The sequence below is a fragment of the Aethalodelphis obliquidens genome, unplaced genomic scaffold (genome assembly GCF_003676395.1).
Source record: "Aethalodelphis obliquidens isolate GAN/ISIS:26980383/991018 unplaced genomic scaffold, ASM367639v1 scaffold14, whole genome shotgun sequence".
Classification (NCBI taxonomy): Eukaryota; Metazoa; Chordata; class Mammalia; order Artiodactyla; family Delphinidae; genus Aethalodelphis; species Aethalodelphis obliquidens.
Genome location: NW_020837958.1, coordinates 20,324,634 through 20,337,041, shown reverse-complemented (window position 1 = coordinate 20,337,041; position 12,408 = coordinate 20,324,634). Strand labels below are relative to the sequence as shown.

Sequence of the window (12,408 nt, the reverse complement as noted above, 5' to 3'; positions counted from 1 at the left end):
TCACACAGCCAGAGTAATCTCAAAGTATAAAACAGATCACATCAATTCCCTGCTTAAAAACTTTCAAGGGCTTCCCAATACAATTATGATAAAATCTGAACTACTGAACTCAGGATTATATATGATCTGGTGCTGCCTGACTCTCCAACCTTCACTCCTACTATTTTCCCCATTGCTTTCTCCACTCCAGCCACACCAACCTTTCTTCAAACACATCAGATTCATTTCTGCATTGGGGCCTGTGCACTGGCTGTTTCCTCTGACTGGATATCTCTTTCTGCAGATTTTAGCAAGGCAAGGCTAGCTCAGCAGCATGTTACCACTTCAGAGATGCCCATCCACCTAAAAGAGTGGACCCACTCCTCCACCCAGTCACTATTTATCCCAATAGTGCCCTGTTTTATTTTCTTTATAGCACCTAGAGCCACATAAATTATTTGTTTATATGTTTAGTATCTGTTTCCTATCACTGTCATGTAAGATCCCATGTGGGCAGCAGGGACCCTCTCTTATTCACAGATGAATCTCCAGCATCTAGAATACTCATTCGCACATAGTAGATATTCAGTAAACATTGATTCAACTTGAAGAAAATGAAGACAACAGTATTCACTTTTTGCCCTTAGCACAGGGGTAAATGAAGATCCACTCCAAGTACTGACAAGTTAATTTTGATATATCACCAGTCAAGATTGGTATGTTAAACAAAGTCAGTTATTATGTAAATCAATTATCACTAAAGAAAGAATATTGGTACATCTTATCAGAATTATCATCATACAAAAAAGAAACAAACTTGCATTTTTTGGTACTTCCATGTATTATTTTACATCCCCACAATAAGTTTCTAAATTAGATAAGGTATTGAACATTGAAAAAAATGAGGCACCTTCCAGATAAGCAGATGTAAAACTAGGTCTATAATACCTGTGTTCTTTCTTTCAGATCATGAATTTGTTGACATTATAGGTTGCCTAGATATTTTAGAGCAGTTCCAATCAAGTAGCAGTAGAGTCAAAAAGATATTTTAAAAACCTCAATAGAAATTTCAAACAGTTAATATAGTTTACAATGCCTAGAATACCAAGTATCTTGACTTTAAGAAAAATTGATTCAGGTTAAAAACACTAATCTCCTAGTAACAGGTGTATTGATTGGTTTGAAGAAGTCTTTGATGAACAAAAATGGAATTTTAGTAATAAATGTTTGGTGGTCAAAATCTTTTAAAAAATGCACCATTGGGGTAGTAAAACAGGGTATCACAGGCCCACAGGATCAAGTCCAAATTCTGTAGTATACAGAACCTTTTTACTCCGACCCCTGCTTCTCTCCCAGCTACTTCTCACCACATGTTCATGATGGTTAAGGTCAGCCTCATAACCATCTAGAAAATTCCTGCTTATCTTTCACCAACTCAAATGTCACCTCCTCTTTGTAACCTTTCTTAATTCCTTCTCAGGCTGAGCTATCTCTTATCTATGTTCTCAGATGAACTCTGAGCATGATTTTAAGTATAATGTATTACAGCATTTATTCTATGTTTTCCTGGCTAGGCTGTAAATGTTTACTGAATTAAAGAAATATATCATTCAAATTCCTAAATCAATATGCAAAACATTTCTCACAGAGCAAATGTTCAACTAACATTGGTCAAACTAATTAATTACTGATTGAATGAAAAGTTTTATTAGGATTATGGTTACAGCTAAAAGTTGCCTAAATGACTTAATCTGTGTAAAACTGAAGATTTTTTAGATATAACAACTATATCTAAAACGCCCAGGAACACAAGCCTATATATGCTGTTTTTTACACACAAGTTTATTGCTACCCTGGCAAATTCTACATTCTCTCACATAGGAGAATCTGCTCGTGTAGAATGATCACCTGTTAAGTTTCACTGCATATAACAGGTTCCAAGAAGGATGGTCAGGCCACAAAATCTCACCAATATTTTGACCCAACAAACTCTGACTCCTCCCAAACTGTTCTCTGCTTAGAAGTGAAAAAATAAAATAAAACCAAATGAAGATGCCTGAATTGAGTGCTCAGTCCTTATGGGGCTCACAGACCCCCATGAGCAGGAAAAAAAAAAAAAAAGAATTTTTCTAGATTTCTGACAATATGAATATTCTTCAAAGATCCCATTGCTGTTTCCTGCAGTTGATCAACACCATTGCAGGTTAATCACTAGAAACTTGACAACTGACTAACCTAGCAGAAACATGAAATACAGTCTAAATAGGAATCACTTTTAAATGAATTCACTGAACTTTATATTGCCCCAACAGATTTTCATTTCTTGATAGCCCACTAAGAAAAGATACAGACTTCTAAAACTTAATAAAAAGCGTTGAGTGCTACTTTAGTAATCCGTTGATATACTATCCTTAACGTGTATTTATTAAGATTTTTTATTTCAACTTCAGTAAAATATCACTCAACATTTAACATTAAAAAATAATGCATTGATATTTCTAATTTTAAAATTAACAACGTAACTAATTATAACTATTTGTACAAAGTATAGCAAAGTATAGCAAAATATTAGTGTCTCAAGATTACTACATACCAATCTAAGATTGAGTCCAAAACAGTGTTTTTAAATTTTCCTTTCAAAACCCAAACTTCATTTCTCTGTTACCAAACATGACTTCAGTTAGCGATTTACAAATATTTACACAGGGAAAAATATACCAAAAGCCATCAACAAAGACTGTTTTTGATTACTCTGGGATTCTAACCCATTTAGATTCTTCTAAGAATTATCTTGAGCATGCAGTTTAGAAATGCTTGTTTGAACAACTTAATCTTACATTGTTCATAAACATAAACACACAACATATAGTATGAAAGAACACATGAAAAATTGTTGCTTTTACTGGTATTAGAGGGTAGTTTTAATACAAGCTAAATACAAACACAATTGTTAGATTCAGTCACGTATCCTGCAAAACAATATGCCAAGATCAACCTTGAAGCATTTATAAAAATGAAAATGTATAAAATATCTTCCTCAATTAACTCTAAGGACTCTGTATACAAATGCAAGAATTTGAACTTATCAATAATACATCAAATGTTGAGCAACTAATTGAGCAGTAAAAAAACAATTTCTGATTTTAAAATTAAATAGCTCCAGGTAAAAGCATGTAATTTCCCACATCTACTATCTTTGTATTCTGCACAGAGTTCCAAGGCAAAGACTGCTTCTGGATTTATGCATTACCAGAGAGGATGACCTGTTTGGCTGGCTTATCACAGGCCTTTTAGTCTTCTTTCCTGATAGATCCTTTGCTCCTTTGGGAGGAGGCACAGGAGCTGGTTTCCATGGAATTGGGTTATAAAAGGCTGGCTCTGGATAAGAATTTCCACTGTAAAAACCTAAAATTATGAAAAAATCAGAACAAAACAAGAAGAAAACTTTTTGAGATCAAAGAAACTACATATTTTAAAATTCACAGAAAAATGTTAAAAGGGCAAAAATATTATTGATAAACCAATTTGACTCATTTAAAACTTGAACTCTCAAATATTTTCAAACACAGTAAGTATTGAAGTAAAAATTAAAATATAAATCTAAGCATTCAAAGAACATTAATGTTCACATCTATATATATAGAAACTCATAAAAGTTCTCCTAAGAAATTAATTTTAGAACCCTTGAAAAGAACAAAATCTTCATTTTAACTCAGTCTGGGAAACCGCTGATTGTGTACATGTTTCCCCTAGTTGGACACTAAAGTTTGCAGAAAAAATGTATGTTGCATATGTAGCTAAAGTGAATCAAGATTCTTGTTTAGAACCACTTAAATTCTAAATCACTGTCAATCAGATTTCATAATATCACTGTAATTTTGATAATTAAGAGCAGTAGAGCATTTGCAAAGATATTTATTAGAATAAAACTTATTTAAATGCAAAAAATAAAATAATCCATTATTTCACCAATTAACTTCTAGTCAATATGTATATTCCACCTAAGTTTTAACTTTACTATCCAATCATTTGGTTAAAACCACTGCTTATTACTCTTATTTCAAATAAGAGAACGAAAAAACAGAGCAGACCCTGCTCGGTAGCTGTAATGGATGACCTCTGTGACATGCAGGAGAGGCCTAAATCCTGACAGCAGGAATGTGTCATTCAGACATTGGCAACCCACTTTGACTGCATAGATATGTCAACACACACTTCACCACGATGGTCAAAACAAAGTCTGGAATATGTCCTATTGTGTGAACAAAACAGAATGGGAGTATTTTTAATAATAAATCACTTAAACAAGTGAAGGCAGCTGTCAGCAAGGCATGAGCTTCCAACATGAAGTACAAAGAAAAACATGCATTGCCATTTATAATCAGACCAAGCCTAAAGGCCAACCAGGTCTGTGTCTGGTTCATGTGCTGTCTAGTATTCCACCCTGCAAAAAGAATGTGCCGAAGACACTGGAAGCTCTGCCTCAGAGAGGGTTAGAAAAGGGGAAGAAAATGACCCCTTCAATATATCCTGATTAAGGCTTTAAAATCCAAGGAATGTAAGAAAATTTTACTTGTTTCTTAACCTTAGAAATCATTACTTTGCAGTTTTACCACTATTGCCTTTAAAATGTATCTGGTTTTAGAGAATGACAACAAATTTGTAGTATCTCCACAGGAATACAGTATGTTATAATCTTCCAGAAAATAGTAATTTGAAAGAAAAAAGATTTTTACACATTTCTATTTCTGTCAAAAGGAAACATAATATATAATATTCACTCCTGCAAGCCATATTTATGTAACCCACATAACATAAAAACCAACCTGTGAGTTTTCCATTGGCATAACCATAGCTCTTTGCAGCTGGACGAGGTTTATTTTTTGCATTTTCCAACCATTCCTTAAACTTTTTTTCTGCTATTTCCTTTTTTTCCTGTAATTCAGCCTGCCGTTGTTTTTCTTTTTCCTTAAAATGACAAGACCAAAGAATCTCCAGGGATATTCTGTAACTAAAAATTCTATTCAAATTCTACTGACTCTTTTCCCCAGTAGCTCCCCATCCCAATGGCTTTCTGATCAGAAATACTGAATCATAATTCTATAGAGAGCAAAATTTAACATGATCAGGGATGTGATATGAAGGTGGCTGCCTCTAAACAATGACATTAAACCTAAGAAGAAAAAAGCAATTTGCTGTTTTAAAATAGAATAGTAGTTTATAATAATGTAATAAAACTTTCCATAAAAGTGCATTGAATAATATTTAAAAGCATAAACAACAATAAAAAGTTTGAACCTGACTGCAGAAATATCAATAGGCTTATTAATACTTCTCAACCTAAGAAAACCACAAATGCATATTCATTTCTGAAGCTTAATTATAGTATAACAAGTAGGGGTAGCTACATGTATTTATATTATGATAAGATAGTGCCAATTTTCTATTAGAAACTCTTTATACAATATAGCTGGCACATGTAAACACGAAAGTCATGTATTCTAACTGAGCACTTTAGTGAAAATACCTTTTCTTTCTTCTTCTTCTCACATTCTTCAGCATTTTTTTTCTTTAACCATTCTTCATATTTTTCTTTTGCTTTTTCTTGTAAATGTTCTTTCTCCAGCTCCTTTGCTGCTTTTTCCTCCTTCTCTTTATTAATTTTTTGTTCCCTTTCTTTTCTTTTCTTAAATAAAAATGAAGGAATTTTAATTGGAGTATCTGTAATCATCCTCATACAAGGGAGAAGTGTTATATGCAGCAATTCTCTAAACTTCAGTTATTTCTTAAAATAGGTGGTAAAATAGTGGTTGACACAGTGTGGCTTATGAAAATATATAACATACCTGCACTTACCTGATCAATTTTAGTCTACCAGCTTGAGTATACGTTTCATGATGGCCATAACAAAGGTCTTGCTTGACAAAGTACACTCAGAGACTGGAACAGTGTTAAGTAAATAGTAGGTGTTCTATAAAGATTTGCTGAGTAAATTAGTGGACAGAAATTATGACCTATTAGGCTGTCCTGAATCTTAGTGTTTTTTGATGGATGTTTTTACCCCCACTCTAAAACAGGAGCCACATGTGTACACATTCCCCAGACAATTTGCCAATACAAATACTTGGATAAATTTTCACCATCAAAGAGTTACAGAGCACAAATTTTGGGCCATTAAGTACTGCTATAAGGGCACATACAGACAAATCTCTGGCTATGTAATTCTTATAAGCCTTACACAGACCAAGGATTGGCAAACTATGGCCTGCAGGCCAAATATGGTCCATCAACCACCTGTATTTGTAAACAAAGTTTTACTGAAATGTGGCCACACATTTATTTACATATTTATTGTCTATGCTGCTTTTGCACCACAACAGCAAAGTTAAATAGTTGCAACAGAGATTGCATGGTCCACAAAGCCTAAAATTTTATCTAGCCCCTTGAAGAAAAAACTTGACACAGACTATAAGTCAATGTTTCTTCCTTTTCTCACTCAAAAGATAATCTACCAACACAGCTAAATTCTAAATAACCAATGACATGGCTAGCTCTCTTTATCAAAGGTTTAGAAAATAATCTGCAAACATGAAGTATATGCAATACAAATGCCATATACATCACCCTTCATCGAGCAAAGAAATATGAGCCAAGAAATTCTTCCCTTAAAAGCATCTTGTAGAATACTTTAATACAAGCAATTCAAGTAAGACCCAAGTAACGAACATCAGTTACATACAACATATGTCCAGTGCTGTGCAGGAAAGGCGGGTCTTAAAAATCAAAGCACGGGAATTCCCTGGTGGTCCAATGGTTAGGACTTTGTGCTTTAACTGCTGAGGGCACAGGTTCAATCCCTCCTCAGGGAACTAAGATCCCACAAGCCTCGAGGAGAGGCCAAAGAATAAAAAAATTAAAGCCCCTGTTATTCCCCAAGTTGCTATATTTCCTTATTGTTGGTCTGCCAATAGCTGCAAAAGGAAATCCTTTCTTGCTGAGAACTCAATATCCATTGAAATGATGCTGGAATTTAACTATTGGGTTAAATTCCACAAAGAAGTTAAGTAAATCTGCCCAAGGTCGCACAGATGGTAAATGACAGATCACTACATATCTCTTATATACATATGAGAGAACGCTGAAAACAATTTTTTGCCAATAAATTCAATTTAAATAAGATGTCAAAATTCCTTAAAAATACATCACTTTCCAAAACCAATTCAAGAAGAAATAGAGTAACTGAATGAGCCTCTACTTGTAAAAACAATTCAGAATTTAAAACTTTCCCACAAAGAAAACTCCAGCCTCCAGTTGCTTCATTGGTAGAGTCTATCACACGTCTAAGGAAGCAACAGTACCAATTACTACACAAATTGTTTTAAAAAACAGAAAAAGGGAACACTTCCAAGCTCATTTTAGGAGCCCACTATTTCTCTAAAGTCCAAACCAAATATGAAAATTACAAGATAATATTAGGAATAAGTCAAGATAACTGCTCTCATCAGAAACATGAAATACTTAGGGATACATTTAAAAAAGATGTATAATACCCCTGTACACTGAAAACAAAAAAAAAGAAGAAAAAAACAGATAAATATGGCTTAAATAAATAGAAAAAAAATCATGTTTATAGATTTATAATTTGATATTATTAAGATAGCAAATTTCTCCTGAATGATCTATATATTTAATGCAATCCCAATAGTATCAGGCACTATTCAAGCAAGCATGATTAGGGAAATTGATAAGCTAATTCTAAACGGAAAGGGTGCAGAGCAGCTAAAACAATTCTGAAATAGAAGAAAAACGATGGAAGACTTACACTATTTGATTAGAAGAATTTTAAATTCAAGAATTACTATATAAAGCTATAGTAAGCAGATAGTGTAGTACTGGCATAGGATATGGATCAATTGAACAGAATACAGTCCAGAAATAGACCCAGACGTATTTGGTCAATAGATTTGAAATAAAAATGGCAGGGTAACTGAGTAGGGAAAATATTATCTTTCAACACAGTGTTGGAACAACTGTATATCCATATTCCAAAAAAATGAACCTTGAGACCCTTATCACATGCCAACATTAAAATTAACTCAAAATGCAAATAGGTAAAAGCTGAAGTTATAAAACTTCTAGAAGAAAACAATGGAGAATATTTTATAACCGTGGCATAGGCAAACGTTTCTTTAATAGAACACAAAACCCACAGACTATAAAAAACAGAAATATGGAACTTAACCAAAATTAAAAATTTCTGCTCTTTAAACATATAAAAAAATTAAAAGGAGGAAATATTTATAATACATGTTACAGGACTTAAAGGAATATAAGAAGAATTCTTACAACTTACTATTAAGACACACAAAATGGGAAAAACTTAAACACTAAACTAAACAAACAAAAAACAAGAGATGTAGAAATGGTCAATAGTGCTATGGATTGAATTCTGTCCCACCAAAATTCATATATTGAAGCCCTAATCCTCAATATAACTTTTTTTCTTTTTTTTAAATTGGAGTATAGGTGGTTTACAATGTTGTGTTTAGTTTCAGGTGTACAGCAAAGTGATTCAGTTATACACAGACACATTCATTACTTTTCAGATTCTTTTCTCATATAGGTTATCATAGAATATTGAATAGAGAGTTCCCTGTGCTATACAGTAGGTCCTTGTTGTATACAGTAGTGTGCGTATGTTAATCACAAGGCTCCTGATTTATCACCACCCCCCCGCCATGTTTCACCTTTGGTAACCATAACTTTGTTTTCAATATGTGTAAGTCTGTTTCTGCTTTGTAAATAAGTTCATTTGTATCATTTTTTAAAAATTTGATACCACATATGAATGACATCATATGATATTTCTCTTTCTCTGACTTACTTCCCTAAGTATGATAATCTCTTGGTCTATCCATGTTGCTGCAAATGGCATTTTGTTCTTTTTTATGGCTGAGTAATATTCCATTGTAAGTATGTACCAACTCTTCTTTATTCCTCTGTCAATGGACACTAGATTGCTTCCATGTCTTGTCTACTGTAAATAGTGCTGCAATGAACACTGGGGTACACCTATCTTTTTGAATTATGGTTTCCTCCAAATATATGCCCAGGAGTGGGATTGCTGAATCATATGGTAGTTCTAGTTTTAGTTTTTTAAGGAACCTCTATAATGTTCTCCATACTGGTTGTACCAATTTACATTCCCACCAACAGTGTAGGAGAGTTCCCTTTTATCCACACCATCTCCAGCATTTATGCTTTGTAGACTTTTTGATGATGGCCATTCTGACCGGTGTTAGGTGATACCTCATTGTAGTTTTGATTTGCCTTTCTATGGTAATTGGTTATGTTGAGCATCTGTCCATGTGCTTTTTGGCCATCTGTATGTCTTCTTGGGAGAAATGTTTACTTAGATCTGCCTACGTTTTCAAAAAATTTTATTTTATTTACTTTTTTATACAGTAGGTTCTTATTAGTCATCAATTTTTTATACACATCAGCATATACATTGCAATCCCAATCGTCCAATTTATCACACCACCATACCCACACCCCCATGGCTTTCCACCCTTGGTGTCCATAAGTTTATTCTCTACATCTGTGTCTCAACTTCTGTCCTGCAAACCAGTTCATCTATACCATTTTTCTAGGTTCCACATACATGCATTAATATACGATATTTGTTTCTGTCTTTCTGACTTACTTCACTCTGTATGACAGTCTCTAGATCCACCCATGTCTCAACAAATGACCCAATTTCATTCCTTTTTATGGCTCAGTAATATTCCATTGTATTTATGTACCACATCTTCTTTATCCATTTGTCTGTCGATGGGCATTTAGGTTGCTTCCATGACCTGGCTATTGTAAATAGTGCTGTAAAGAACATTGGGGTGCATGTGTCTTTTTGAATTATGGTTTTCTCTGGGTATATGCCCAGTAGTGGGATTGCTGGATCATATGGTAATTCTATTTTTAGTTTTTTAAGGAACCTCCATAATGTTCTCTATAGTGGCTGTATCAATTTACATTCCCACCAACAGTGCAAGAGGGTTTCCTTTTCTCCACACCCTCTCCAGCATTTGTTGTTTGTAGACATTTTGATGATGCCCATTCTAACCACTGTGAGGTGATACCTCATTGTAGTTTTGATTTGAATTTCTCTAATAATTAGTGATGTTGAGCAGCTTTTCATCTGCTTCTTGACCATCTGTATGCCTTCTTTGGAGAAATGTCTATTTAGGTCTTCTGCCCATTTTTGGACTGGGTTGTTTGTTTCTTTAATATTGAGCTGCATGAGCTGTTTATATATTTTGGAGATTGATCCTTTGTCCGTTGATTCGTTTGCAAATATCTTCCCCCATTCTGAGGGTTGTCTTTTCTTCTTGTTTATGGTTTCCTTTGCTGTGCAAAAGCTTTGAAGTTTCATTAGGTCCCATTTGTTTATTTTTGTGTTTATTTCCATTACTCTAGGAGGTGGATCAAAAAAGATCTTGCTGTGATTTATGTCAAAGAGAGTTCTTCCTACATTTTCCTCTAAGTGTTATAGTGTCCAGTCTTACATTTAGGTCACTAATCCATTTTGACTTTATTTTTGTGTTTGGTGTTAGGGAGTGTTCTAATTTCATTCTTTTACATGTAGCTGTCCAGTTTTCACAGCACCACTTATTGAAGAGACTGTCTTTTCTCCATTGTATATCCTTGCCTCCTTTGTCATAGATTAGTTGACCACAGGTGCATGGGTTTATCTCTGGGCTTTCTATCTTGTTCCATTGATCTATGTTTCTGTTTTTGTGCCAGTACCATATTGTCTGTAGTACAAAGGTACATTACTGTACCTTTGTAGTATAGTCTGAAGTCAGGGAGCCTGATTCCTCCAGTTCCGTTTTCTTCCCCTCAAGACTGCTTTGGCTATTCGGGGTCTTTTGTGTCTCCATACAAATTTTAAGATTTTTTGTTCTAGTTCCTTAAAAAATGCCATCGCTAATTTGATAGGGATTGCATTGCATCTGTAGATTGCTTTGGGTAGTATAGTCATTTTCACAATATTGATACTTTCAATCCAAGAACATGGTATATCTCTCCATCTGTTGGTATCATCTTTAATTTCTTTGATCAGTGTCTTATACTTTTCTGCATACAGCTCTTTGGTCTCCCTAGGTAGGTTTATTCCTAGGTATTTTATTCTTTTTGTTGCAATGGTAAATGGAAGTGTTTCCTTAATTTCTGTTTCAGATTTTTCATCATTAGTGTATAGGAATGCAAGAGATTTCTGTGCATTAATTTTGTATCCTGCTACTTTTCCAAATTCATTGATTAGCTCTAGTAGTTTTCTGGTGGCATCTTTAGGATTCTCTATGTGTAGTATCATGTCATCTGCAAACAGTGACAGTTTTACTTCTACACTTCCAATTTGTATTCTTTATATTTCATTTTCTTCTCTGATTGCCGTGGCTAGGACTTCCAAAACTATGTTGAATAACAGTGGTGAGAGTGGACATCCTTGTCTTGTTCCTGATCTTAGAGGAAATTCTTTCAATTTTTCACCATTGAGAATGATGTTTGCTGTAGGTTTGTCATATATGGCCTTTATTATTTTGAGGTAGGTTCCCTCTATGCCCACTTTCTGGAGAGTTTTTATCATAAATAGGTGTTGAATTTTGTCAAAAGCTTTTCCTGCATCTATTGAGATGATCATATGGTTTCTATTCTTCAATTTGTTAATATGCTGTATCACATTGATTGATTTGTGTACATTGAAGAATCCCTGCATCCCTGGGATAAATCCCACTTGATCATGATGTATGATCCTTTTAATGTGTTGTTGGATTCTGTTTGCTAGTTTGTTGTTTAAGATTTTTGCATCTATATTCATCAGTGATATTGGTCTGTAACTTTCTTTTTTGTAGTATCTTTGTCTGGTTTTGGCATCAGGGTGATGATGGCCTCATAGAATGAGTTTGGGAGTGTTCTTTCCTCTGAAATTTTTTGGAAGAGTTTGAGAAGGATGGGGGTTAGCTCTTCTCTAAATGTTTCAAAGAATTCACCTGTGAAGCCATCTGGTCCTGGACTTTTGTTTGTTGGAAGATTTTTAATCACAGTTTCAATTTCATTACTTGTGATTGGTCTGTTCATATTTTCTATTACTTCCTGGTTCAGTCTTGGAAGGTTATACCTTTCTAAGAATTTGTCCATTTCTTCCAGGTTGTCCATTTTATTGGCATAGAGTTGCTTGTAGTAGTCTCTTAGAATGCTTTGTTTTTCTGCAGTGTCTGTTGTAACTTCTCCTTTTTCATTTCTAATTTTATTGATTTGAGTCCTCTCCCTCTTTTTCTTGACAAGTCTGGCTAATGGTTTATCAATTTTATTTATCTTCTCAAAGAACCAGCTTTTAGTTTTATTGATCTTTGCTACTGTTTTCTCTGT

General features: G+C 34.1%; 1 protein-coding gene across 1 annotated transcript in view; it reads right to left on the bottom strand.

The window, feature by feature from the left end:
• Window positions 1-408: 408 nt before the first annotated feature.
• The window catches only part of CCDC34 (coiled-coil domain containing 34), a 50,771-nt gene continuing 38,771 nt past the window's right edge, over window positions 409-12,408 (bottom strand). The window contains exons 4-6 of the mRNA XM_027115149.1: window positions 5,507-5,665; window positions 4,806-4,947; window positions 409-3,384 (exon numbers count right to left, since the gene is read on the bottom strand). Coding sequence (XP_026970950.1) covers window positions 3,170-3,384; window positions 4,806-4,947; window positions 5,507-5,665 — 516 coding nt within the window. The 3' untranslated portion in view covers window positions 409-3,169. The remainder of the gene's footprint in view (window positions 3,385-4,805; window positions 4,948-5,506; window positions 5,666-12,408) is intronic.